Source organism: Pongo pygmaeus, chromosome 2, assembly GCF_028885625.2.
Source record: "Pongo pygmaeus isolate AG05252 chromosome 2, NHGRI_mPonPyg2-v2.0_pri, whole genome shotgun sequence".
Taxonomy (NCBI): domain Eukaryota; kingdom Metazoa; phylum Chordata; class Mammalia; order Primates; family Hominidae; genus Pongo; species Pongo pygmaeus.
This window is the reverse complement of record NC_085930.1, coordinates 101634449-101662192: the sequence shown is the minus strand read 5'-3', so window position 1 is coordinate 101662192 and position 27744 is coordinate 101634449. Positions and strand designations below refer to the sequence as shown.

General features: G+C 43.6%; 1 protein-coding gene across 3 annotated transcripts; it reads right to left on the bottom strand.

The window, feature by feature from the left end:
- Nucleotides 1–18650: 18650 nt before the first annotated feature.
- IQCF1 (IQ motif containing F1) lies at nucleotides 18651–27487 on the bottom strand. Of its 3 annotated transcripts, none has more exons than XM_054483713.1 (5): nucleotides 27378–27407; nucleotides 27093–27197; nucleotides 22509–22572; nucleotides 20601–20663; nucleotides 18651–19107 (listed from the first exon to the last, which is right to left on the bottom strand). In XM_054483713.1, exons 3-5 carry the CDS (start codon nucleotides 22509–22511, stop codon nucleotides 18661–18663), a joined length of 513 nt encoding a protein of 170 aa, XP_054339688.1. In that variant the 5' UTR covers nucleotides 22512–22572; nucleotides 27093–27197; nucleotides 27378–27407; the 3' UTR covers nucleotides 18651–18660. The 3 variants fall into 3 exon arrangements, with proteins under 3 accessions (XP_054339688.1, XP_054339689.1, XP_054339687.1); XM_054483714.1 differs by lacking the exon at nucleotides 27378–27407 and adding an exon at nucleotides 26051–26159 and having other exon boundaries at nucleotides 27093–27190; XM_054483712.1 differs by lacking the exon at nucleotides 22509–22572 and having other exon boundaries at nucleotides 27378–27487.
- Nucleotides 27488–27744: the final 257 nt, after the last annotated feature.

Here is a 27744-nt window from a genome sequence, read left to right as displayed (position 1 = left end):
CCAGGACTAGCCTGGGCTCCATCCAAAGCTCAAATGGGTTCAAGTGCTCTCCTGTCTTCCTCTGTCCCTGAGCACCTCAAGGCCACGATCAGATAGATAAGGGTGGCCACTGCAGAAGCAGGGCCCCTTTCTGCCTGATTGCAGCCTCTGAAGACCCAGCAGGACATGGTGAAGCACAGCCTCCAGGGTCACTGAGGAGTGCACTGGGAATGTGTAGGGTGAGTATAGGACAGGCCGATGTGGATCTGTAGGGGGAATATAGGGAAAAGGAGGAGGTGCTTTGAGGATGGCGGGGGTGTCGGTTTGAAGTTAATGGAATGAGGGAGTGGGGAAGACAGCAATGAGGTGGGAGATGGGGAAATAGTGGGGTACAATGTGTAGGACAGGGAAGGAGCAGGAAGCACCTATTTGAAGATAAAGATCTTGGCCAGGACCCTGGGAGACCTCTGTCAATTTAGTGCCTCCATCAGTCTGGCTCCTGAATCAAGCCACTAGTCACCACATTCCTGTCCATGGTAATAGCAATGCAGTGATATTAGCCCCACTTCGCAATGGAGGTGCAGAGATCATGCCTGGCTCATGTCACCCTGTTTCATAGCTGGTCAGCTGTGGAGCTAGCATTTGGTCCCAGCTCTGCTCCACCCTGAGACTTGGCTCTAAACCACCACATCATGCAGACCCCAGCATCTCCATGTTTTCCCAAAGCTTCTGGTTATTGTTTCTAGAAAAATCCCACTAAAAAACCTCCATCCTGAATCTTAAAAAATTAGCCAAGCAAAAGAAGCCAGACTCTGAAGAGAGCACACTGTGAATCCATGTGTGTGCACTGCAGTGGGGACAGCTGTCGTCAATGGGGACACAACAGTGGTTGCCCAGACTTTGAGATGGAGACTGAATGGGAACTATGTGGGTAATGGAATGTTCTAGTTTTTTTCTTTCTTTCTTTTTCTTTTTTTTTTTCTTTTTTTCGTGAGGCAGGGTCTAGCTGTGTCACCTAGGCTGGAGTGCAGTAGCATGATCATGGCTCACTGCAGCCGCAACCTCCTGGGCTCAAGCAATCCTCCAACCTCAACCTCCAGAATAGCCACCACACCCAGCTAATTTTTGTATTTTTTGTAAAGACAAGGTTTCACCGTGTTGCCCAGGCTGGTCTCGAACTCCTAAGTTCAAGCAATCTGTCTCGGCCTTCCAAAGTGCTGGGATTACAGACATGAGCCACCACACCCAGCCTAGAATGTTCTGTATTTTGGTCGCCAAGATGGTCACGCAGGTGTATAAACTTGTCCCCAAAAAATCAATGAAATGTACATCTAAGATGGATATATGTTATATGTATGTAAATTATGCCTCATTAAAAGCTGATTTAAATACCTCTACCCATCTCAGTTATAACACAGAGATCATCATACTAGGATCCAAGTGTGTTTGGGTGTTAGAAGGATAAAGGTCCCTGTACTCCAAGGGCACAGGAAAGATCCCATTACTAGAGCCCAGTGGAACAAGGGGGCTGGAGTCCAGAAAGGAGGGAGATCCAGACAGGAAAGAGGCTCAGGGGCTGGGGCATTGGTGGATGAGGTGACCCTAGAAGCAGGGTGGGTGCTGGGCCTTGAGTGCTACTAGAACCAGCTCAGCCTTTAGCTAGCGGGCAGCGAGGAGGCACCCCAGGGGCTGAGGAGCAGAGGGAGATGCCTTCCAAGGGGAAGTTGGAAAGTGCACTGGGTGAGGGGGCTGGGGCGAGCATGGTGGAGTGAGCTTCCTGGAGCTGGGGCAAGGGATGCAGCACAGGGAGCAAGACACAGGCCCCTCAGGGCCACTGTGGGTGAGCGCTGAGCACAGAAGTACCAGCATCCTGGGGTACCATTCTCCCATCCCACCCCCACCATTCTCCACCTCCTCTACCAGAGTTTCATCCAGAGGTTCTCAGTAGGCCCTTTGAAGGAGGGCTGGAAAAGGGAGAAGAAAGCAGGACTCAGTGAGGGTCCCAGTGGGACCAGCCCTCTGCATGTGCTCCCAGCCCCACGGCCTGCAGAGGAGGAAACGCAGGTCTCCTGGGAATGGGCTGTTTTAAGGCAACCCTCAGCCCCTGCCTCCGGCATTTCTTCTGCAGCAGCCCCAGCCCCATCCCCAGATAAGTGACCCTCACATGCAGCCCCTGGCACAGCAGCCTCCCAGGAGGACCCAGGAGTTTACTTGGTGGATCCTGCACCTTGGGAATCCCCGCGGCCTCCTTTAAAGGTCTCCACCTGATCTGTATCCACCTGTGGTCCTCACCTGATCTTATGCAGTCACCTGTTTGCTGACTGGCCCCTTTTCTCACTGGTTCCTAGAGGGCAGAGGCTGAGCATTCCTCATGTTTGTGACCCCAGAGGCTGCACAATACCAGGACATAGTAGGTGAAAAATAATTGTTCACTGAATGTATAATGAGTGGATGAATGAATGGACTATCTACTCATAGCTCACCTCTCTGAGGTGACCTGGAGCCCCCAGGGTCTGCATTCCTGGAGACAAATTCTGTCATTCCCTCCTCTGTCCCCTCTACCCTGGTAAGGGTGGGCATGGGCGTGGAATGGACATGGGCTGGTGCTGAAAGTCCCAGATCTGAGGTGAGGAGGCTGGGCACTTTGGGACTGGAGGAGAAGGATGACACGGGGAAGGCAGGGGAAGGAGAAATAAAGAAACCTGGAGGGGTCGGGCACAGTGGTGCTCCCTGTAATCCCACCACTTTGGGTGGCAGAAGAGGGAGGATCACTTGAGGCCAGGAGATCAAGGCTGCAGATCGTGCCACTGCACTCCAGCCTGGGCAACACAGTAAGACCCTGTGGAAGGAAGGGAGGAAGGAAAGAAAAGAAGGGAGGGAGGAAGAAACCTGAAGGGGGAAGAGAGAGGGGAAGCATGGGGACTTGGAGTCTGAGAGAGAAAGGGGGAGCAGGGAGGAAGAAGGTGAAACAGAATGTGATTTATTTTTCTTTTTCTTTTTCTTTCTTTCTTTCTTTCTTCTTTTTTTATTTTTATTTTGTGACAGGGTCTCGCTCTGTCACACAGGGTAGACTACAGTAACGTGATCTCAGCTCACTGCAATTTCCGCTTCCTGGGTTCAAGTGATTCTCATGCCTCAGCCTCTCAAGTAGCTGGGATTAAAGGTGTCCACCACCACGCCCAGCTAATTTTTGTATGTTTAGTAGAGACGGGGTTTCACCATGTTGGCCAGGCTGGTCTTGAACTCCTGACCTCAAGTGATCCAACCACCTTGGCCTCCCAAAGTGCTGGGATTAGAGGCGTGAGCCACCGTACCCAGCCTTATAGTATTTTCTCATAGCAGCCTGGACAAACTAAGACAGGGGATTAGAACAACAGAAGTTTCATTGGCTCACAGTTCTGGAGGTTAGAAATCCAAAATCAACGTGTCAGCAAGGCCATGCTCCTGAAACCTGTAGGAAAAGGACTTTTCCTTTCCTCTTCCTAGCTTTGGGGGATGTGCTGGCATCCCCCATGGTGTTCCATGGCATGTAGACACATCGCTCCAATCCTGTCTTCACATGGCATTCTCCCTGTGTCTTCACATATTCTTCCCCCTGTGCACATCTGTGCCTGTGTCCAACTTTCCTCTTAATATAAGGACACTAATCATATTGGATTAGGGCCCACCCAATGACTTCATCTTATTAACTACATCTGCAAAAACTCTATTTCCAAATAAGGTCACTTTTTGAGGTATTGAGGGTTAGGACTTCAACATATCTTTTAGGAGGGATACACTTCAACCTATAATACCAACCACAAGCCAGTGATTGGCTGCAGGATTCCCCTTAGGAGAGGACATAATCTTGGTCAAATCTCTTCCCTATGGCCAAAGACAATTCCCAATGGATGACAGCAGTGACCCAGCAGCAGCCAATATTCCCAAGAGATGTGGGATGAATCACCAGCTATGAAGAAAGGATCTACTACATCTGCAAATCCACTGCAGCCCAACCCTTTATGCCACTCATATCTACTTGCTTCCCATAGTAAATGTTCACCATTTAAAAATAATGATTCTGGTTGGTCTTGTCTCCTGGGAAAACTTAAAAGAGAAGGGTTATGTCTTTGCTATTGTGAATAGTGCTTCAATAAACATACATATGCATGTGTCTTTATCATAGAATGATTTATATTCCTTACAACATAAATGCCCATCAATGGTAGACTGAGAAAATGTGGTACATAAATATACACCATGGAATACTATGCAGCCATAAAAAAGAATGAGATCATGTCTTTTGCAGGAACATGGATGGAGCTGGAGTCCATTATCCTTAGCAAACTAACACAAGAACAGAAAACCAAATACCATATGTTCTCACTCATAAGTGGGAGCTAAATGGTGAGAACACATGGACACGTAGAGGGGAACAACAGATGCTGGGGCCTATTGGAGGGTGGACGGTGGGAGCAGGGAGACTTCTGATCAAGAAAAATAACTTATGGGTGATAGGCTTATTACCTGGGTGACAAAATGTACAAGAAACCCCAATAACACAAGTTTACTTATGTTTAATAAACCTGCATGTGTACTCCTGAAGAAAAAAGAAAAGGGTCAAAAGGATAAGTTACAGGCCCATCATTTACTTTGAGACCATCAGTCACACACCTTTTCCCCTTCATCCACTACCCTTTCTAGATTCCTTTCCTGTTTGACTTGCATCTCTGCTGTCTACACAGGCTGCCAGTAAGGGGAAGGGAAGTGGGTGCAGTGGTGATCCAGACTCTTATCCCTGGCTATAATTCTCTGGCTATAATTCTCAGGTTATGATTGCTGTATGGGTTAATCTACCATTACACCTAGGCAGTGAAGCACCAAGAAATTTTCCAGTGAATCATCTGAGCCACTTTCATAGTCTTTCCTGCTCACCCCCACCTAGTGTAGCAGCAGTGCATCTTCTCCTAATGATCAGTGTTAATTATTCCTGCCAACAGAGTGACTCCTTTCATTATACAGTGACTGCTTGTCTCTTGGCATAAGGAGGATAAAGTGACCAGGTCACAGCCATAGCTTTATGTTTAGCGAGACTCTTACTGTGACCCCTGATAAATGTCTTTCCTCCCTAGAATCTAGTACCTCCAGTCAGATGGAGCCTGAACTTACAGGGACAGAATGCATAAATTTCCAAGTGAATAACTTGAGGGGTAGTCACAGTTCCACTATCATTCCACACATTGGTTCCTGTTAGGGACTCAGCATTGTGTAATGGACACTGACTTGGGGCATGGTTGGGCATTCTACAACTGGTAGGTCAATAGAGCCCACTGCCTGCCTGTTTTTGTACATCCTGCAAAGAATACTTTGTACATTTTGCAGTGATTGGAAAAACTCAAAGAATATGATTTCATGACACATGAAAATTATACAAAATTCAAATTTCTTTGTCTATAAAGTTTTATTGGAACACTACCATGCTTATTTGCTTATATATTGTCTATAGCCACATTTGCACTACAATGACAGAGTTAAATATTTGTTGAAGGGGACCATACACGGCACTCTCCTCACTTCCACTGCTGCTCAGCCAACAAAAATCACAGAGGTGCAGTTATAGCTAAACAGTGTTTTGTGCACCACACATACTGCTGTACTGTGACCTATTTTTTAATTACCAGTGCATGCCCATCACATCAAAATAAGAAGAAAAGAGAAAAGCAGACTTTAAATGTCGCACTTTTAAGACAATGGCAAAGCATTGTGTCCATTATGCAATGACACTATAGCTGTGCTAAAAGAACACAATGTTATACATCAACATTACCAGACTAAGCACTCCACAATATTCTTAACTTGCAAGAAGTTAATAATCATCAAAGTTAAACATTTTAAGTGGCATATCTCTTCACAGTGGAATTTCTTTACAAAAACTAAAAAATCCAAATGAGACTGCAAGCAAAATAGGTTACCAAGTTGCTCATTTGTTAGCCAAGCAGGGAAAGGTTATTACCAGTAGTGAGTTAATTAAATCATATTTGATTGCAACAGCTGAAGAAATGTGTCCAGAAAAAATAAACATTATTAGCCTTTTTCTTTTTTTTTTTTGAGGCAGACTGTAGCTCTGTCACCCAGGCTGGCGTGCAGTGGTGTGATCTCAGCTCAGTGCAACCTCCACCTCCCAAGTTCAAGCAATTCTCCTGACTCAGCCTCCCGAGTAGCTGGGATTACAGGCATGTGCCACCACACCCGGCTAATTTTTGTATTTTTAGTACAGACAGGGTTTCACCATGTTGGCCAGGCTGGTCTTGAACTCCTGACCTCAGGTGATTTGCCCATCTCAATCTCCTGAATGCTGCGATTACAGATGTGAGCCACCATGCCCAGCCCATTGTTAGCCTTTCAATGAGAATAACTGCTCAAAAAGTCAAAGACATGAGTAACAATATCAATAGCCAATTAAACAACAAGGCAAATGATTTCAAGTGGTTTTTCTTGGCTCTTAATGAGTTGACAGATGTACCAATACAGCTTGGCTGTTGCTTATTGAAGGGTAACTGCCAAGTTTGAAGTGACAGAAATTAACTTCTATGTGTATGAAACAAACATGGATGAGAACATTTGTTGAAGAAATTGAGAAAATGCTAATTCAACACAGCCTGAAATGGAATCTACCAAGATGTGATAAATCTGATAGTAGTGAAAATATGTGTGAGGCCCAACAAAGGCTTAGTTGAAAAAACAAAGTTTATGAAAATGTAGGTGCTTAAAACCTATGGTTATTCATTGTATCATTCATCTCTAGGTACTTTGTGGAAAACATTGGAATCAATCCTGTTACTGAACCAGTGGTGTCAGTGGTAGACTTCACATGGCATCATTGACTCAACCATCATCAGTTCCATGAACTTTTTTTAGAAATAGAAGCTGAATTTGCTGACTTGCCCAACCACAAAGCAGTTCCATAGCTTAGCAATGGTAAGGTTTTACTGAGAACTTTAAAGGTCGAGATTGAAATTTTTCTGAATGAGAAAAATGCCTTTAACTACTATTATCAAACACTGAATAGCACTAGAAATAAGTTTTTGCTGCAGTCTTTATGTTCCTTAATGAATTAAACCTGAAGTTAAAGGGCAAAACAAAACTTATACATAATATCTATACTATGGTAAAGTCAAGTTGGCAACAATGTTGAATCACAAGTAATGTTAAGCTGCTCTAAGTACTTCCCGAGCTGTCAAAAGTTAAAACACAAAGTGAGATATCCATTCCCACACAAATTTGCAGGGAGTATCTTTTCTGAACTCAAACTGTAGTTCCAGTAGCACGTGCATTTCAGACTTCTATGCAAGTACAAGGGGAATTTCAACATTTCTAAATATATTTATTTAAGCAATTGAGTAGCGACCACCTGAACTTCAACTGGAAGTAGTTAATCAACAATGTAATGACATGCGTACAGGCAAATGTCAAAAGAAGAATCTAATAGAACTCTATAAATATCTCCCAAGTGAAGAATATTCTCAATCAAAGTCATATGTTCATGGATTCTATATTAGTTCATTTTTCCACTGCTATAGAGAAATACCTGAGACTGGGTAACATATAAAGAAAAGAGGTCGAATTGGCTCATGATTCTTCAGGCTGTACAGGAAGCATGGCAGCATCTGCTTGGCTTCTGGGGAGACCTCAGGAAACTTACAATCATGGCAGAAGATGAAAGGGAAGCTGGCACTTCACATGGCTGGAGCAGGAGGAAGGGTCGCAGGGAGGAGGCGGGGGAGGTGCTACACTTTTAAACAGATCTCATGGGAACTCACTATCACAAGAACAGCACCAAGGGGATGGTGCTAAATCCTTCATGAAGGACCACCCCCATGCTCCAATCACTTCCCACCAGGCCCCACCTCCAACATTGAGAATTACAATTCAACATGAGATTTGGTGGGGATACAGATCCAAACCATATCAGATTCATATTAGTATTTGGCAGTACCAAATATTTTACACAGTGCCTCTACGTGTAAAAAGACATTGCAAAGATGAAATATATAAAATTCATCACATATAAGCATGTGCAACTGATTTTGATGACAGGAAACACTAACTTTCAGCCCTAATTAAACTAAACATTGTCCTTCTGCCCCCTAAAAAATGCATTGTTTTCATTAGTCCACCTGTATTACAAAACTTATTCAATTTTTATTATATCTTTAATTTCATCAATAAAAATTTGTGGAAACTTGTTTTCTCTCTTGCTATATAACTATGTATACACGTCATATCATCAATTTTGCCTCTCAGCCCATGAAGCTGGAAATGTTTACTATGTATCTAATCCTTTACTGGAAAAGTTTACTAACTCGTTTCTCTAATGGCTAATGGTGATGAGCATCTTTTCATGTGCTTAGTTGGTATCCATATATCTTCTTTAGTACTGCGTCCGCTCAAGTCTTTGGCCATATTTTAATGGGCTGTTTATTACTGTATTCACTGAGGTTCTCCAGAGAAACAGAACCAATAGGAGGTAGAGATAGAAATAGATTTATCATGGGATTGGCTTACTGCAACTATGGAGGCTGAGAAGTCTCACAATCTGCTCTCTGAAAGCTGGAGAACCAGGAAAGCTGGTGATGTAATTTGGCTGGAGTTGGAAGGGTGGGAAAGGGAGGACTGCCCTCTGGTGCAAGTCCCAAAGTCGAAAGCCAGAGAACCAGGAGCTCTGTAGGAGAAGGTGAATGTCCCAGCTCAAGAAAAGAGAGTGAATTCACACTTCTTCCACCTTTTTGTTCTATTTAGGCTCTCAACAAATTGGATACTGGCCACCACATTGGTGTGGGCAACCTCATTGACCCAGCCTACCAATTTCAATGCTAATCTCTTCCAGAAACATCCTCACAGACACACCAAGAAATTGTGTTTTACCAGCTATCTGGGCATCTTTTAGCCCAGTCAAGTCGACACATGCATTAACCATTACAATTGCTAATTAATTTTGAGAGTTCTCTATATATTATGGGTAAAAATTATCTGTGAGGTATGTGATTTATATTTTCTCCCATTAGGTGGCTTATATTTTCATTTTCTTAACAGTATCTTTCACGGATGAAGTCCAATTAATAAATTTTTTTCCTTTATGAATTTCACATTTGTTGTCATATCTAAGAACTCCTTTTCTAACTCTAGATAATAAAGATTTTCTTATATGTTATCTGCTAAGGTTTTATAGTTATGTTTTACATTTATAGCCATGATTCATTTTGAATTAATTTTTATATGAGGATTAGGTTGAGGTTCTTTTTCTTGCATATGAATTTCCAGTTATTTGACCATTTGTTGAAAAGACTGTCCTTTTTCCATTGGAATCCCTTTGTATCTTTTTCAAAAAATGATTGGCCTTGTTTGTGTGAATCTATCTCTGGACTGTCTAGTCTATTTCATTGATCTATGTGTCTATCCCTTTACCAATACCACAGTCTTAATTGTTACTGCAGCTTTATAATAAGTCTTAAAATTAAATAATATGATTACTCTAAATTTATTGGTTTTTTCAGAAGTGCTCTGGCTATCCTAATTCTTTGAATTTTCCACATAAATTTTAAAATCAGCTTGTCTATATCTATAAAAATCTTTCTGGCATTTTGATTGGAATTACATTAAATCTATAGATCAATTTGTGTATAATTAACATCTTTACTTTGTTGAGTCTTTCAATCTGTGAACACAATATGTTTCTCCATTGATTTAGGCCTTCTTTGGTTTCTTTTGTCAGTGTTTTTTAGTTTTCCAAATATTGATTTTTTACATGCTTCATCAGATTTACACTTAAGAATTTCATTTTATGGAACTATTGTAAATAGGACTGCCTTTTATATTTAAGTTTCCAATTGTTAGTGTATAGAAACATGACTGAATTTTCTGTTAACTTTGTTTCCTACAATGTTGCTCAATTATCTTATCTATTCTAGAAGATTTCTGGCTTTCATTTTGTAGATTCCTTGGGATTTCCTACATGGACAATCCTGTTGATTATGAATAGGGGTAGTTTTATTTTTTTGTTTCCAATCTGTATATCTTTATTTCTTTTTCTGGCAGGAACCTCTAGTAAACAGGACTGGCAAGAGAAAACACCCTTGCCTTGTTCCCCACCTTGGTGGAAAGCATTTCATCTTTCTCTATTAAGTAGGATGTTAGCTGTAGGATTTTTGTAGATAAACTTTATCAGGTTGAGAAAATTCCCTTCTAGTCCTAATTTGCTGAGAGTTTTTATTATGAACAAATGTTGAATTTTGTCAAATGTTTTCTGTACTTCAAATGATATAACCATGTGGTTTTCCCCCTTTAAATTAATCATGTAAGTTACAATGGTTGGTTTTCAAGTATTGAAACTGTGCATTCTTGAAATATTGAAGTTGTGCATTCCTGAAATGAGGCCCACTAGGTCATGTTGTGCTGTGTGTGTAATACATACAGTCATGCGCTACATAACAGTATTTCAGTCACATATACACCAGTGGTCCCAGAATGCTATAATACTATATTTTTACTGTACTTTTTTTATGTTTAGATACACAGACACTTACCATTGTGTTATAATTGTCTAAAGTATCCAGCAGAGTAACATGCTGTACAGGTTTGCAGCCTAGGAGCAATAGGCTGTATCCCTTCTCTATAGCCTAGTTATGTAGAAAACTACACCATCTACATGTATGTAAGCACACTCTATGTTGTTCCCACAATGATGAAATCACCTAATGATGCATTTCTCAGAACATATCCCCATCATTAAGCAATATGTGACTGTAATATTGTATACTTTCTGCTAAATTGGATTTGCTAATATTTTGTTAATAAATTTTTTGCTTCTATGTTCATGAAGTATATTGGTCCACAGTTTTCTTTCTTTTTTTTTTTTTCTGAGACAGAGTTTCACTCTTGTCACCAAGGCTGGAATGCAGTGGCACGATCTCAGCTCACTGCAACCTCTGCCTCCTGGGTTCAAGCATTTATCCTGCCTCAGCCTCCTGAACAGCTGGGATTACAGGTACCCACCACGTACGGCTAATTTTTGTATTTTTAGTAGAGACGGGGTTTCACCATGTTGGCCATGCCGGTCTCGAACTTCTGACCTCAGGTGATCCACCCGCCTCGGCCTCCCAAAGTGCTGGGATTACAGGCATGAGCCACCAGGCCCGGCCTTGGTCCATAGTTTTCTATTCTTACGCTATCTTTGTCTGGTCTTAATGTCAGGATAATGTTGGCCTCATAAAATGAATTGAGAAGTGTCTCTCCTCTTCTATTTTGCAGAAAATATTATGTAGAATGGGTATTATTTGTAAAATATTTGGTAGAAGTTGCCAATAAATCTATCTAGAAGGTTTTTTAAATAGCTATAGAATGACTCCAGTTATTTATTTCATCTTGGATAACTTTTGGTATAGTAGTTTTTTGTTTTCAAGGAATCGATCCATTTCATTAATTTAATGTATGTATACTTACTTGTTCATAGTATTCCCTTATTATCTTTATCAAGTACCATAGGAAGCTCTGATGCTGAAATGACCTGGCAGAGTTGCTCAATTTGAATGCAGTGGTCAGGTGGTTATCCATTCATCTGGATCAGTCATTGTGGGTGGCATCTGGAAGGGCTTGACCTTGGGCAAGCAGGCTTTCTGCAGCTGAAGCAGTACCTGAAGGAGCTGACAGCTGCAGTCAGCACTCCCAGGAGCTGATACAACAAGTCCTCTGTTGAAGGGGAGTCTGAATGGTGCATCTCCACGTCCACCACAAGCACGATCTGTCTAACCTAGCTTGAGAGTCTCTCTCTCTCTTTCTTCCTCTATCTCTTTCTCAGAGACAGGGTCTCACTCTGTTACCAAGGCTGGAGTGCAGTGGCATGATCACAGCTCACTGCAGCCTCAACCTTCTGGGCTCAAGTGATCCTCCCACCTCAGCCCCCCAGTAGCTGGGACCACAGGCACATACCACCATGCCCAGATAATTTTTGTATTTTTTTTAGAGATGGGATCTTGCTATGTTGCCCAGGCTGGTCTAGAACTCCTGGGCTCAAGTGATCCTCCCACCTTGGCCTCCCAAAGCACTGGGATTACAGGTGAGAGCCACTGTGCCTAGTCAGAAGTCTCATTTTCTAATAGGTGGGTATTACTAATTTGCATTTACTGATTCCTAATATAGCTGGCTTATTGCTATATTATTTTGTACTCTAAATCTATCATTTATCTTAAGATTTATTTTTATTGTCCTGTCTTTTGTTGGATTAACTAGGTTTCCAGTGAGTTTTGAGATGGGTGAGGTCTTTTTCTTCCTACTGTTTTAGAAATTGTGTCAGATATTGTGAGTTGCTTACCCATACTGAGTCCCACTTCATCATTAAAAAGAACTGATTTTATTGGGGTTGGCAACATGCGCAATTAAAGGAATAGCGTTTCTCGGCCCTTGCGACAGGAGTGGTCACGTGATATTCGCTGGCCAATGAGATGTCAGCAGGAGTCGCTGGGTGGGCCTTCTGGGACACCTCTTTAAGGAGCCAGGCTGGGCTCAAATGGGCCTTTTTCCCATTTCGCCTTAACCCTCTTCTTCCCTAAAATGTGAACGTGATGGCCAGCACTCTGGTAACCACTTTGAGAGCATAAGGACATGGGTTACCTCCCCAACATGGTGGGGAGGTGGTGCAGAAACTGTAGATGCTTAGTTCCGTGATGACATCATGGCGCTGTCCACTGAGCCTGGACTGTCCACTCTCAGATTTCTTTTAGGTGATGTAAACCAAACCTCTAATTTGTTTGACTCACTGTATTTTAGATTTCTGTGTTAGCTGAATGTAGTTTCTAATTTACCTAGACGTTATATACCTCATTGCTTTTCTTCTAGTACTCAACATGTTAACACAGATTTTTATTTTGCCTATGGAGCATCTGAAGCAAATCAGTATCACCTGGGCCTCAAATCCGGCAAGAACTTTAGCCCAAGTTGCTTTTCTCCATACACTGTCTCCAGCAACCTCCCATGTTGCCATCGTTTGAGAAATAGACATATTTTATGGAAATATACATATTTTGGCCAGACGCAGTGGTTCACGCCTGTAATTCCAACACTTTGTGAGGCTGAGGCAGGCAGATTGCTAGAGCCCCGGAATTTGAGACCAGCCTGGGCAGCATAGTGAGACCCCATCTCTACAAAAAATACAAAAATTAGCTGGGCATTGTGGCATGCACCTGTAGTCCCAGCTACTCAGGAGGCTGAAGTGGAAGGATCACTTGAGCCTGGGAGGTGCAGCCTGCAGTGAGCCATGATCCAGCTACCGCACTCCAGCCTGGTGACAGAGAGAGACCTTGTCTAAAAGAAAAAAAGAAATATAAATATTTTACAGGAAAATCTTATTCAGTCATAATAATAAATGTTAGTGGCATCTGTACTCATCACTACGTCTTGTGCCATTCTCCTGGATTTGTTTTCCTTTGTCATAGAGTTAATTTCCCAGAGTTACAGTCAGAGACTTTTGATGTAGACTAAATTTTGAATTAAAAGAATGCCTTTCACTTTGTACTTACACTTGAATGACATTTGGGGTAGTATAACATTCAATGCTCACATTTGCTTTCTCTCAGAGCATTGGGAGTGTTGCTCCATTTTCTCCTTGCACTCAGTGTTGATGCTGAGAAAGCTGATGTGAATCTGAAACTTGTTCTTTAGGAGGTGATGTGTTGATTCCTTTTCCTCTTTAAATATTTAAGTATTCTATCTTCATCAGTTATGAGATTGTGCTGTGACCTGTGTGAAGCTCCATCTGTTTTCCTTCATCTTTTGAGGGCAAGTGAGTCTCTTTAAGCTCTGGAAAACTCATCAATGCTTTGAATGTTTCTGCCTCCATCTCTGCAATTTCTTTCTCAGGAATACACAGTCAACCATGACTGGAACTTCTGAATCAATGCCTCATTCTTTTATTTTCTTTAAGCTTTTCATTTCTCTGACCTTTTGTGCTACACTCCAGGAGGATTCTTCACATCAAAATTTCCACTCACTAATCCGCGCTTTATACGTGCATTCTGCTATTCATCCCATCTACTGGGTTCTAATTTTGACAATCATTATTCCTTTCTGAGATCCATAAATAGCTTTTTAATAAGGGCTTGTTCTTTTGTATCTATGATGTCTTCCTCCACCCAATGAGGATATTAATTTCTCAAGTCTTTCCCTTGGTTATCAGGTTTCTGCTTGCAGAGTTTAAGAATGCTTTTTCATGCTATTGGTTTCCTCCAGAGCTTGGTGGTTCTTGTTTGGGTGCTTATCTTTGTTTTTAGATTTCCCATTAGCCTATTGAGTGCCACGTCCCTGACTCCATGGATTGCAGGGGAGGGGGGAGACAACACTTGGATAATATCGGGGTAAGTTTATGATTCTGTGCTGAGAAAGATTCTTCTGCAGATAGTTGGGGCTGTGGCTCCACTCTCTCTTTGCAATCAGTGTTGTTGCTGAGAAAGCTGAAGTCACCCTGACTTACTCCTTGGTGGGTAAGCCATTGGTTTTATTTCCTGTTTAAATGTTTCAGTATTTTGGCAGGGCGCAGTGGCTCACGCCTGCAATCCCAACAATTTGGGAGGCCAGAGCAGGTGGATCACCTGAGGTCAGGAGTTCAAGACCAGCCTGGCCAACATGGTGAAACCCTGTCTCTACTAAAAATACAAAAATTAGCCGGGTGCAGTGGTGGGCACCAGTAATCCCAGCTACTTGGGAGGCTGAGGTAGGAGAATCGCTTGAACCCGGGAGGTGGAGGTTGCAGTGAGCTGAGATCGTGCCACTGCAGCCTGGGCAACAAGAGCAAAACTCACCTCAAAAAAAAAAAACAAGTTTCAGTATCTTCATTCAGTTTAACTTCAGCCATAACATATTTTGGGTTCCATCTGTTTTCACTCGTCTTGATGCTGTTGGTCAACTGTCTTAAACTGTAGTTCTTTCTAAAGAATCTCATTAAAACTCTCATTGATGATGGGAGATCCTCTCATTCATGCTTGCATGCTCCTTCCCTCCATTCTCCATCCTTTCTCAGAAGCACACATTCGACCAACAGTGGAACTTCTGGGTCTTCCATTTCAGTGAGGTGGCCTGTCAGGGTGGGACCTCTGTGGGTGGTCCTCTGGGCAGGGTCCTTGCTGTGCAAGGGTGTCACATGGCACCAGGCCCTGGCGGATCACAGAGCCCTCTGCCATCAGCCACTCTCTTGCCAACTGTGTAGCTCAGCAGAGAGCTGGCTGCTCCTCCTATGGGCATATTCCAACCAGCGCCCTGTGGAGCCCACAGCCCTGCTGTCCCTGGGCCAGCTAGCTCCAAGCATGGAGAAACTGCATGGCCACTCTTGCCTTTGCCTTTACCTTTTCTAAAGCTTTAATTTATTGTCTTTCAGTTTTTCCACATATACCTTCTGTCTTTTAGGGATTCCACATGCTTTCCATTCTCTGAAGGCCCCCTTCCTATATTTTAGGCACTAGTACAAACATTTGAAATCAATGTATTTTTTTCTGTTATTCCTATGAATTTGTAGTGGGAGAGGAAGGCCTGAGCCTCAAACATTTTGATTCATTATTTCATGAACAATTTCCGGATCTTCTCTGTGGTTATGCTTGCTTGAGGTTTGAGGTGAAAACGTTGAAGCAGATGTTAGCCCATGATTGAGAATTTTCTTCTGCAGATGCTTTGTCTCCTTTTTTTCTATTGGAAATTTAGTTTTCTCTTGCCCTTGCCTTCATTTTTTTTTTTTCCCTTTCCTTCCTGAATCACTCCATCTGTCTGAAACCCTCAGGCTGGGCAGCGCAACATAGCTGCACCGGGGGAAAGAGAGCCACCATGGAACAGAGCTAGGTGAAGGAGGGTCACAAGACAGGGGAGGAAAGCATTGTTCTAGGAGGGACCAGCATGGAACCCAGGCAGTGGGAGGAGGAGTCCACACAGGGATGTAAATCCATACCAGTAATAGTGTCCTATCAGGCAGGATGAGAAGGGCATCCTTGGTGGCATAGACCATCAGAACTTGAGCACAGTGAGGAGGATATCCACGCAGAGTGTGGCCTGACATTTTGTGTCAGCTCAGGTTGGGTGAAGGAGCATTTACCCCAGTCATCAGACCAATGTGGGGAGCCACAGCCTGAGCCACAAGAAGAGGACAATAGACGGCGTCATATATCAGAGATCAAGAGAAATGGGCCCAGTGTCTGTGAGAGAGGGGCCAGCAGTAGCTGTGCGGAATTAGTTGCACAAAAGGAAGATCAAATAAGAAAATGTATTAAAGATCATGGGAGCTAGGGGTGTCACTCTCAGAAAAGAAGAGGTAGAAATATGGAAAGGAGGCCGGGCACAGTGGCTCACACCTGTAATCCCAACACTTGGAGGCCGAGGTGAGTGGATCACTTGAGGTCAGGAGTTCAAGACCAGCCCAGCCAACATGGCAAAACCCCGTCTTTACTAAAAATACAAAAATTAGCCAGTCGTTGTGGTGGCCGCCTGTAATCCCAGCTACTCGGGAGGCTGAGGCAGGAGAATTGCTTGAACCAGGGAGGTGGAGGTTGCAGTGAGCCGAGATTGTGCCAGTGCACTCCAGCCTGGGCAACAAAGATAGACTCCATCTCAAAAAGAAAAGAAAAGAAATATGGAAAGGAGAAAACTAGAGTGAATTCTTAAATTTGGGATTGGAGGTATCAGTGTGAGCTCACAGATTTCAATACAGATAGGCACAGAAATGAACACAGATATAAATGTGTGACGCTTGTGCATATACACAAACATGTATTTCCTGGCTCTGTCCACTGAGGAGGCCTGGGAGTGGGAGTACCTCAACAATGATGAGCATGCCTCCATGTGCTCTGCTGGGCCACTCCAGCTGACCCCAGAATTGGCTGCTTTTTCCATGGCTACCAGTATTTAAGGCTTGTTTATAACCCCTTTCCTTGTTTTGATGCTGATGCAGAATTTTTTTTTAGCTTTATTGAGGTATAATTAACAAAGTTAAATGCAATGTAGGTGTACAAACTTGATGTTTTGAAGATGCTAGTTTTTATGGTGCTTGACTGTTTACCCTGGAAGGTGGGGAAGGTTAGCACCAGTTCACAGCTCAGGACACTGGTCTCAGAGAGGGGAAATGACTTGTCTATGGCCACAGGGCAGTGAGAGGTGGAGCAGACGGAGATCAGAGCTCTGTGCTCTGATACTCTGAACACAGGACAACAGGGGCAAGGAGAAAGACAAGAATCCTTCAGAATGGGTATGAGAGACCCAGGCCCTGAATGAGATACAAGGGGCAGGACATGGCAGGACAGAGCAGGAAATACAGAGCTCATGCCCGAGAGCTAGAGCCTGAGACTTCTGGGCAGCATCTCAGAACATCTATGAGCTGAGGGACCAGCTCTCCAGGGCACAGTCACTGAAGCAGGGCTGGACATAGGGCTGTGACCCAGACCTCAGAATCCCCCCTCTCTGCAGGGAACCACAGGACAGGGACAGCAGTGTTGACAGGCAGATGTTCAGCCTAATCTTAACCTCTTTTTTTGTTGTTATTAATTTTTAAATTTATAATTGACAATAATTATACATAATTATGGGGTACAATGTTATATTTCAATGCAAGTATATATACTATAATGACCAAATTGGGATAGTTACCATATCCATCACTTTAAACATTTATCATTTCTTTGTAGTGACAACATTCAAAATCTTTTTTTAAGTATCTAGAAATATATACTACATTGTTACCTGCTAAATGGCAAACAGGTATATGAAAAATTCTTCAACATCAGTAATCATCAGAGTAATGCAAACCTTCACCTCTTAATTGGCCCTTATCATCACATGGGCCCCAACTCCACCCCAGCTGGCAGCATTTCACAGGGAGGGACTTTCAGAGGAGCCAGCACTGCCTAGATTGGCCCTTGCAGAAGTTGGGCCAGCGGGGAGGGTAAGGAACACAAGACTGATGCCTCCTCAGCTCCTGCAGCTGTGATAGCCTGAGGTCTAACACTCACCAGAGGGTTGGGTTGGCAGCAAAATGCCCTCTCTCCCACCCCCTTGCCTGTGGAACCTCCCATGCCAGCCTGGTCTGGAGAAAAATGAGTCCTAGCTTTCATATGGGGCTCGAGGGCAAGGGACAGATGGGGTTTGGGGTGAGGATGAGGACTTGAGTTATGCTAACAGCTTCCAGTTCGGGTCTCAGATTCTTAGAAGCCAAGTATAAGGACATAGCCCCCAGTGCAGCAGGGAGACAAGATCACAGGGCTTGGGGTTGGGGGGCTCCTGTCAGTCCTAGGGGTTGGGGAACAAGCCCTGAGCAACCAGACCCAGACGGGTGAATTCCTGGAGAATGTGCTGCCATTGCCATGACCACCACCCGCCAGGCTTCCATTATACCCAGTCCTAGGGAGGATGCACTATGTACACTGAATGATGTAAATGTGAATGATGCTCCATGGAGTTGGCCAATTGACGGGTCTGTACCCCCAACTTTCCTTCCCATGGCAGACATTGTTAATCAATCACAGTCTCTGCTCAGTCTGGAAAAGAGGCTCAGAGTCCTGCTCCACATGAGGCCTCAGACAAGCCCTGCCCATTCCTCAGAGCTGGTATATGAAATGCCAAATATCTGCCATCCATGGCTCTTACCTGAAGCTTGTCAGAGACTAACTGGAAAAGACCACTTCATTCCTTTATTGAGAAGGGAATACACTCTGTCACAATACAAGGCCCTGAGTCCAGCAAGATCTCCAGCTGGAGATGCAGCTGGTTGGCTGTGACTCTGTACTGGCCCTTGATGAACCCCCGGGAAGCACAGGAGTGGCACCTCCAGTAAGCCTGGATGATGCGAACAGCATTGAGCACCTGGCAATAGTGCCTGCGGATGCGCCACATGCGGGCCTGGGACTGCAGTGTGACTGCTGCCCACTCCTCCCGGGAGAAGGCCTCTAGCGCTGCCTGCCTCCTCTTCTTCAGAATCTTGGACAGTATCAGCCGCCACCAGCATTGAATGATGCAGGCGCTGAGGGCTGCGTGCAAAAGTGCCCGACGCACCAGGGTGCCCCGCCACCAGGCCTGGATCTTGGTGGCTACCACATCTTTGTCAGAGAGCTTCTTTTGGTTTTCTAGGGGCTTTCAAGAAAAAAGAGGGACCTTCAGAGAATGCTCCCCACTGGCTTCAGCCCTGGGGTGTGCCAGGAAAGGCCCTGATTCCCTATCAGCAACTGTCTCTTTTTCTGGAATTCAGGAGCACTGGGCAGGGCACTGGCTGGAACCAGAAGATCAGGTAGATGTCCTGCCTCTGCCGTCCTCTGGTTGATAGCCACAAGCACATCACCTTGCCCCTGGGTCTCAGTGTCCTCCCCATCTTGGGGCACACCTGCCCTGGCTACCTCACCCAGTTTTCCATGGACCTTGTTGACCAGCAAGAACACTGTGATATAGGGTCGAAGGGTTACCATGTTCCACCCAGGCCTGATCCTTTCTTTCAGACCCCTTCCACCTACTGGAGAAGTCACATCCTTTGCCGGCCCTGCCCGCTCATCCCTGACAATAGTTCATAGCCACAGCCTGTTCTCTCCCTCTGTCATGTCTGAAGACTAAACCCTGATTTTTTCTATCTTGCCCAAATTCCTATCTAAGGGGTCTGGGGAGTCATGCCCCACAAATCATAACTTCTCATCAGATGGGTTTTATTTAACCCTATATATTGTGACTTATTTTCAAACCTGACCCTGGCATAACATTACCAGACAAGGAAGAAAAATATTTTAATCCCAAAACATGTTTCTTTGCCATATTTTGAAATGGCCCTGCAAAGCTGTTCTTTGTGGAGGAAAATTTGCATCTGAGTCTCTATTAACATAGCTAGATCTTTTTCTTCCAGACCCTCTCAATCCTAAAGAGATTAACTAACATCTGAATAGGAAACATTTGTCATCTGTTGTCTCTAAGGGGAGACACTACAAGACTTCAAAAGAACTTTGGTCTCCACAATCTTTTATCTTAACCCGAATGTTCCCTTTCTATGAATCTCAGGTCTTTAGACAAACTCAACCAATTGTCAGTCAAAAGATGTTTAAATTCACCTATAGCCTGGAAACACTGCCCTCCCCCCAGCCACCACTATGAGTTGTCCCACCTTTCTGGACCAAACCAATGTATTTCTTAAATGTATTTGATTGATGTCCCATACCTCTCTAATTTGTATGAAACCAAGCTGTGCCTGGACCACGTTGGGCACATGTTCTCAAGACTTCCTGAGGGCTGTGTCATGGACCATGGTCACTCATACTTGGCTCAGAATAAATCTCTTCAAATATTTTGCAGAGTTCAACTCTTTTCTCTGTTCGTCAACATGTCATATTATTAAAAGTTCCTCCACCCCAAAGTTCAAACTCTTACATCTCTTCCCTATCATCATTTTTCTTAACTTTCACATTTTAAATCTTAATTTACAAGCACACATACATGCACAAGCTCAAACACGCGCACACACACACACACACATGCACACACACACATACTTCTAACTGAGCCCAGCTTCCCATATCATGGTCATTTCATTCCACCAGCACAGCCCCCACATCCCCAGCCCCAGCCCTGTGTGGTTTGGGAGGCCATACTTTTTCTGATTTCTCATTGGCATTGTCCACTGTCTGTGTCTCAACCAGAACTGGAGTTTTAGCCTGAAAAGGAAATGGGGAAAGAGAACGGACAAGATTGAGTTTATTTCTCTTAGCCCAGCACTGTTAGATATGATTTCTAAATTTCTCTTCAAAGAATCAATATGTCAGTATGTTCAATTCTTTGCCTTCTACTTTTAAACTTAACTTCCTCATAAAGCAAGATTTTTCTATTACCTGCTCCACCCTGACTCATTCCCATTACCTGCTCAGTCTCCACTCTGACTCATTCCGATTTCCTGCTCTGCCATACCATTTTTCCTGCCAAACGTCTCACCCCATCACTCTCTTTAAATTAGCCAATCAGAATTAGTTTAGCCTGTGCGGTCTAACCCTAGCCAATAGGGGAACGACACAGCAGCAAGGGCCACGGGCATCAGGGATAAGAACCCCTTCCCCTCCCTTGTCCAAGTGTGCGCTCAGCATTGCTCCATCTGAAAGGGCGCACCCTTCTATAGAAGTACATTGCCTTGCTAAGAATTAAAATTTTATATTTGAGTGCTATTTCTTTTGTGGCACCGAAGCTTTACTTACAACAATTTGGGGGCTCGCCTGTGATTACATTCCCCTCCGGGGGTGGTCTCTGCTTCTCCATCGTGAGAAGGCCAGCCCCACCCCCTTGTGGCAGCCTCAGGGGTGAAAAATCAGGACCCACCCAGTGCGAGGAATAACGCGAGCTCTCAGCAATGCGGAAAGAAACTGGCCAGCAACCTAGCTTAAAGGATCCTCACATACTGCGGCAACAACTCTGTGCACAGACCAAGGAAGGAGAAGCTGTGGGAGCCGATAAAGTACTTCCTTGGTGGTCAAATTCTGGAGGGCTAAATGTGTGTGCATGAATGATCACAAACAACCCTACTTGCAGTGTTGTTCGTGTGGACGGTGACGAGTCCTGCTGGATGGAGTGAGTGGTTCCTCTCTGCAGTTCTGTAGCTACCTCTTACGGCTTAGGGTGGATCCTGCCATGGGATTTATACCAGCACGCCAACACTAAGGCAAGACGCCCCTGGTTTGAGGGGTTGAGCCTTCTGGGGCAGGCAAGGCGAGACGTCCCTGCTTTGAGGGGTCGAGCCTTCTGCAAATTTCAGGGGCTTGAACCTCGCACAAACCTCCAGTAGTAAGAAAAATATTCAGAACACCCCTTTCCTTTCTTCTTGGGGGAAGAAAGAGTAGCTCCACTCCCAACGGTACCTCCCCTAGGGGAAGGGGAAGGAGGGAAGAACAACAGTATAAGCGGCTGGCAGAGGCAGGGAAAGACCAGCAAAGAGGAAAGAGAAACTGGGAGAGGAAGTCAGAAACACAGTCAAAGAGAGAGAGAAAGAGACAGAAAGACAAAGAGGGAGTCAGAGAGAGAGAGAGAGATGGAAGTAGTAAAGAGAAAATAGTGTATCCTCTTCCTTTAAAAGCCAGGGTAAATTTAAAACCTATAATTAATAATTGAAGGTCTTCTCTGGGACCCTATAACACTCCAATACCACCTTGTTGTCAGTGTAAACAAGGGCGTAGCCCGAAAGCACTGAGGCCACTGACAACCCATAACCTTCGTAATAAAAAATCCTTAATCCAGTAACCTGGGGGTGGCCCAAATGCATTCAATCTGTAATGGCAACTGCTTTGCTAACAGAAGAAAGTAGAAAAATAAGTTTTAGAGGAAACCTCATTGTGAGCACACCTCCTCAGGTCAGAGCTATCCTAAGTCAAAAAAAAAAAAAAAAAGCAAAAAGGTAGCTTACTGACTCAAGAACCTTAAAGTATGAGGCTATTCTGTTAGAAAAAGATGATTTAACATTAACCACTGAAAATTCCCTTAATCCAGGTTTCCTAACAGGGGATCTAAATCTTAATTACCATACAAAGGTCCAACCAGACCTATGAGGAACTCCCTTCAGGACAGGATGACAGATGGTTCCTCCTGGGTGATTGAGGGAAAAAGACACAATGGGTATTCAGTAAGTGATAAGGAAACTCTTCTAGAAGCAGAGTTACGAAAATTGCTCAAACCTGCAAGCTGTTTGCACTCAGCCAAGCCTTAAAGTACTTACAGAATCAGGAAGGAGCCATCTATACAAATTCTAAGTTAATATGGACTGAACAGGTCTTATTAATAGCAAAGAATAATTGAAATCCCGAACTTACAAGGTTTTCAACAAAAGTAAAGTTTGCTAAAAGTTAACAGGGTAACATGTATTATCCTAACTTCTAATCTTGTGGCCTTAGACAGTCCACAGGCATGAAGGAAGTTCTCATTGGAAAAGAATGGTTATCGTCTTCGAGAAAAAACAAAGGGGTTGGGGGAGAATTTATGTAAAAAGGAATGTTATATGGTAAATTCTTGTCCTAAAATAAATTAACTGGTTGTTTAAAGAAAGGGGTGTTTGCAACAAGTCAGAAAATTGAGGCATGTCGAAGAATTATCTGTGAAAGTCATGAAAAAATTAAAAGGGAATTTATGCAAGAAGTGTATAATTTAAAAGTAATTAGGCCTCCTGAATGTAAAACTATTGAAGAAACAGTTTATGTGCAAGGTGTGTAAGGAAAGTAAAATATACCTTTGGTAAAAGGATTATAAGAAGGCATAAGAATGTGGATTTTTACCTATATTAAAAGTTTTAAAAAAATTTTTATTTTAAAGGTTTAAGCAAGTTTTGAAACGTTAATTGTAAAGGAAGTTCTGTGTGGAAACATATTGGCTAAAGTTAAAGGGGTATCATCCAGTTTTTCTATGAACTGGACACTAAAATAAAAGCACAACAGGTTTTTCTTAAAGCACTAACCTGCTCTTTAACAAAAATTATAAAAGGTTAAAAAGAGTCTATAAAATTCTTACCTTATGGTCAGACATCAAAAATTGGATAAATATGTCTATAAGGTTTTATTAAAATTAAGTTTAACATTAATAACATCAAAAATTGGTCAGACATCAAAAACTGGATAAATATGTCTACAAGGTTTTATTAAAATTAAGTTTAACATTAATAACATACTTAATATAAAGGTGAAATTTAGCTTATCTGGTATAAAAATCATACAGGAAGCTTGTCAAATATAAAATGGTGTTTGGCTTTCTTTGGTCTAAAAATTAATAAAAATAGGTGCTAAAGGAAATTTCTCAGTAAGAAGGCACCAAGGACGATAAAGTCCACTGCTGATGTCCCCACATTTAAAACAAAAGGTCAGTTTCTTAGAAATCATATACTTGATTTATCTTCCACTTTCCTTTCCCTCAAAACTAAAAGTCTTTTAGCACAGGTACCACCCCTAGAATTTCCGGTAAACCAGCACCAGCCTAAAGATCACATTCTCATCAAAGGGTGGAAAGAAGGAAAACTGCAGCCAGCCTGGGAAAGACTCTACCCTGTGCTGCTAACCACTGAGACTGCTGTTGTACAGTGGAAAGGGGATGGACTCACCACACCTGAGTCAAGAAAGTGCCGCCCCCTCCAGAGTCATGGGCCATAGTCCCAGGGGAAAACCCTACCAAGCTAAAGCTAAGAAGAATTTAACTCTCTTTCATCTATTCTATTACTCTTTCTTCTTTCCTCACTCTATTGCTGACCATCTAGTTATTAACATAACCAAGTCAATTTCACTTCAAACTATTGCATTTGATGCTTGCCTTGTTATACCCTGTGGGGACTTGCCAAGTCAAAGACAGCTCTCTACTTCAGAAAAGTACCTCTGTCCCTCCTGACTCTCCTCAGACTGGGCATTAGTGAATTGGGACCATTTAATCTGGGGAGAGTTTGATAAAGACCCCAGTGTCAACCAGGAGTCTTGCCCCGCGATGTAGAGCTTTTATACCATAGTTGGTCCAGCGTTCTGTGCACCACTAAAGAGCAAGGATGGACTGCCCCAACTGGTTTTTGTAATTTCCTAAAACCATATATTCATTTTACTAGAGGGACAGCCCCTGCCTCCCACTAACTGTCAGCTAAACCAGTGCAATCCTATACAGGTTATTATCTTGAATCCTCAAAGTTCTTTCCCTTTTCTAAGCCAGTTCCCTTCTTTAAGCCAGTATTATGGTATGGGGGCTGAGGTTTCAGGGACAGACCCTATTGGATTTTTTGAAATGCATTTCTTTGAACCCCTGCTGCCTGCACCTTCCTCTAAGCCTTCTTCCAAAACCTCTCACATGGGACAGTTGCTCCTCCTCTATCTAACAACAAAACCAAGATAGCTATTGTAGAAGCGAAGACTTAAAACAAACTTTGGCAATTAAGACAGGATACCAAGATGCAAATGCCTGTTGGAATGGATCAAATATTCCATCCACACATTAAACAAAAGCACTTGTTATGCTTGTGCGCCCAGTAGGCCAGAGGCCCAGATTGTCCCCTTTCCACTAGGGTGGTCCTCCAGTTGACTGGGTGTAGGCTGCATGGTAGCTCTTTTCCAGGATTCTACAGCCTGGAGTAACAAGTCGTGCCATTCTCTCTCTCTCTCTCTGCTATATTCTGAAGTCTGGCACCCTGCGGGTTGGCCCCTGAGGGTCATGCAGCTTCCATCTCCCAATACTAAGTTCACTTCGTGTCTCTCACGACAGGGAGGAAACAGCATTCCTTGGAGACCTGAAGGGATGCAATGAGCTTAAGAATTTTCAAGAGCTTATCAAACAGTCAGCCCTTGTTCATCCCCGAGGGGATGTGTGGTGATATTGTGGTGGACCTTTACTGGACACTCTGCTGAATAACTGAAGTGGCACTTGTGTTTTAGTCCAATTGGCTATCCCTTTCACCCTGGCATTTCATCAACCAGAGGAAGGAAAAATAAGACATCATAAAGTGAGAGAAGCCCCTTATGGGTCTTTTGACTCTCACGTCTATTTAAATGCAATTGGAGTCCAACAGGGAATACCAGATCAATTTAAAGCCTGAAATCAAATAGCTGCAAGATTTGAGTCAATATTTTGTTGAAAGACAATTAATAAAAATGTAGATTGAATAAACTACATCTGCTACAACCAACAGCAATTTATTAACTACACTAGAGATTGTGTTAAAGGAGTAGCTGAGCAATTAGGGGCTACTAGCCAGATGGCTTGGGAAAATAGGATAGCCTTAGACATGATAATAGCAGAAAGAGGAGGAGTTTGCGTCATGATTAAAACTCAATGTTGTACCTTCATCCCAAATAACACTGCCCCTGATGAAGTATAACGAAGGCATTGCAAGGTCTGACTGCTCTGTCCAATGAGTTAGCCAACAACTCGGGGGTAAATGACCCCTTTACAGGATGGCTAGAAAAGTGGTTCAGTAAATGGAAAAGAATTATAGCCTCAATTCTCACTTCCCTGGCAGCCGCAATGGGTGTATTTATTTTCTTCGGGTGCTGTGTCACACCATGCATCCGTGGGTTGGTGCTGAGAGGCTCATAAAAATAGCACTTACTAAAACCTCCCTTAACTATCCTCCTCCTTATCCAGAGAAGCTTCTTCTTTTGGAAAATCAAGTAGAACATCTAAGCCAAGACATGTTAAAGAAGTTTAAAGAGAAAGAGCTGTAAGGAAATGCAAGAGGAGGAGTTGTTAGGTATGTGTTCTAAATTTCTCTTCAAAGAATCAGTATGTCAATATGTTCAATTCTTTGCCTTCTACTTTTAAACTTAACTTCCTTGTAAAGCAACCTTTTTCAATTACCTGCTCCACCCTGACTCATTCTGATTACCTGCTCCCCCCTGACTCATTCCAATTACTGGCTCCACCCTGATTCATTCCAATTACCTGCTTAGTCTCCACCCTGACTCATTCCGATTTCCTGCTCTGCTATAACCATTTTTCCCACCAAACCACTCACCCCGTCACTCTCCTTAAATTAGCCAATCAGAATTAGTTTAGCCTGTGTGGTCTAAGCCTAGCCAATAGGGGAATGACACAGCAGCAGGGGCCATGTGCATCAGGGATAAGAACCCCTTCCCCTCCCTTGTCCAAGTGTGCACTCACCGTTGCTCCATCTGTAAGGGCGCACCCTTCTATAGAAGTACATTGCCTTGCTGAGAATTAAAAAGAAAATTTTGCCAGGTGTGGTGGCTCATGCCTGTAATCCCAGCACTTTGGGAGGCTGAGGCAGGTGGATCGCGAGGTCAGGAGATCGAGACCATCCTGGCTAACACAGTGAAACCCCATCTCTACTAAAAATACAAAAAATTAGCCGGGCGCAGTGGTGGGCGCCTGTAGTCCCAGCTACTCAGGATGCTGAGGCAGGAGAATGGCGTGAACCCAGGAGGCGGAGCTTGCAGTGAGCCAAGATAGCGCCACTGCACTCCAGCCTGGGCAAAAGAGCAAGACTCTGTCTCAAAAAGAAAAAATTTTATATTCGAGTGCTATTTCTTTTGCGGCACCGAAACTTTACTTATAATGGCACCATGCAAAAGACACTAGCCACAAGCACTAGGACATGGGATCAATGACATCCAAGTCAGGGCTCCTCCTACCTCTGCCTTCGACTCTGCTCCTAAGGACAAATGGGTCGGCATCTCCTTCTGCTGAGGCTCATCTTCTTTTGAGGGTTCCTTCTTCTTTTTGGGCTGCTTCTCCTCCTGCAATCAGCATTAGGGGAAAGGCAAGAGTGAGGCTGCTGTCCCTCCCTCTCCATTCAACATGGCACACATCCCTAGCTTCCAGGGCTTCTTAAAGTCTTCAGTGTCAGGGGGTCCCTTCACCCTGAGAGATCTATGGGGACATCCCTAACAAGCCTGGTGTGTCTGGCTTTCTCTTACCATTGGTCACATATGGATTGATTGTGGACGGTTCAAATCCCCTCACATCTGTGTTCATCCAGCCATAGCATAGGCAGGAAGGGTGGAGGAAGAAAGGCCAGTGATGTCATAAGGGCACCTGTGACTCAGGCACCAGATGGCTCCTGACAAGTGAGCCACCTCCAAGGGAAAGACAAAAGCGCTGCCCGTTCTTTTCTGCCAGAAATGGCCAAAGCCCTGACTTCAAAGGCAAGATGCCAGAAATACTGGCCCATCACTGTAAAGGTTTATAAAAAGCCAGTCATTTCTAATAACATTTAATTGAAAAAACTTGACCAGGTGCAGTGGCTCAGTCCTGTAATCCCAGCACTTTGGGAGGCCGAGGCAG

Coding starts and splice junctions, on each gene's coding strand:
- IQCF1 (XM_054483712.1), bottom strand. Junction 20,664..27,092: donor GAGCAGAGTCGAAGGCAGAG/GTAGGAGGAGCC, acceptor TTTCCTTTTCAG/GCTAAAACTCCAGTTCTGGT. Junction 19,108..20,600: donor CCAATGAGAAATCAGAAAAA/GTATGGCCTCCC, acceptor TTTTCTTGAAAG/CCCCTAGAAAACCAAAAGAA.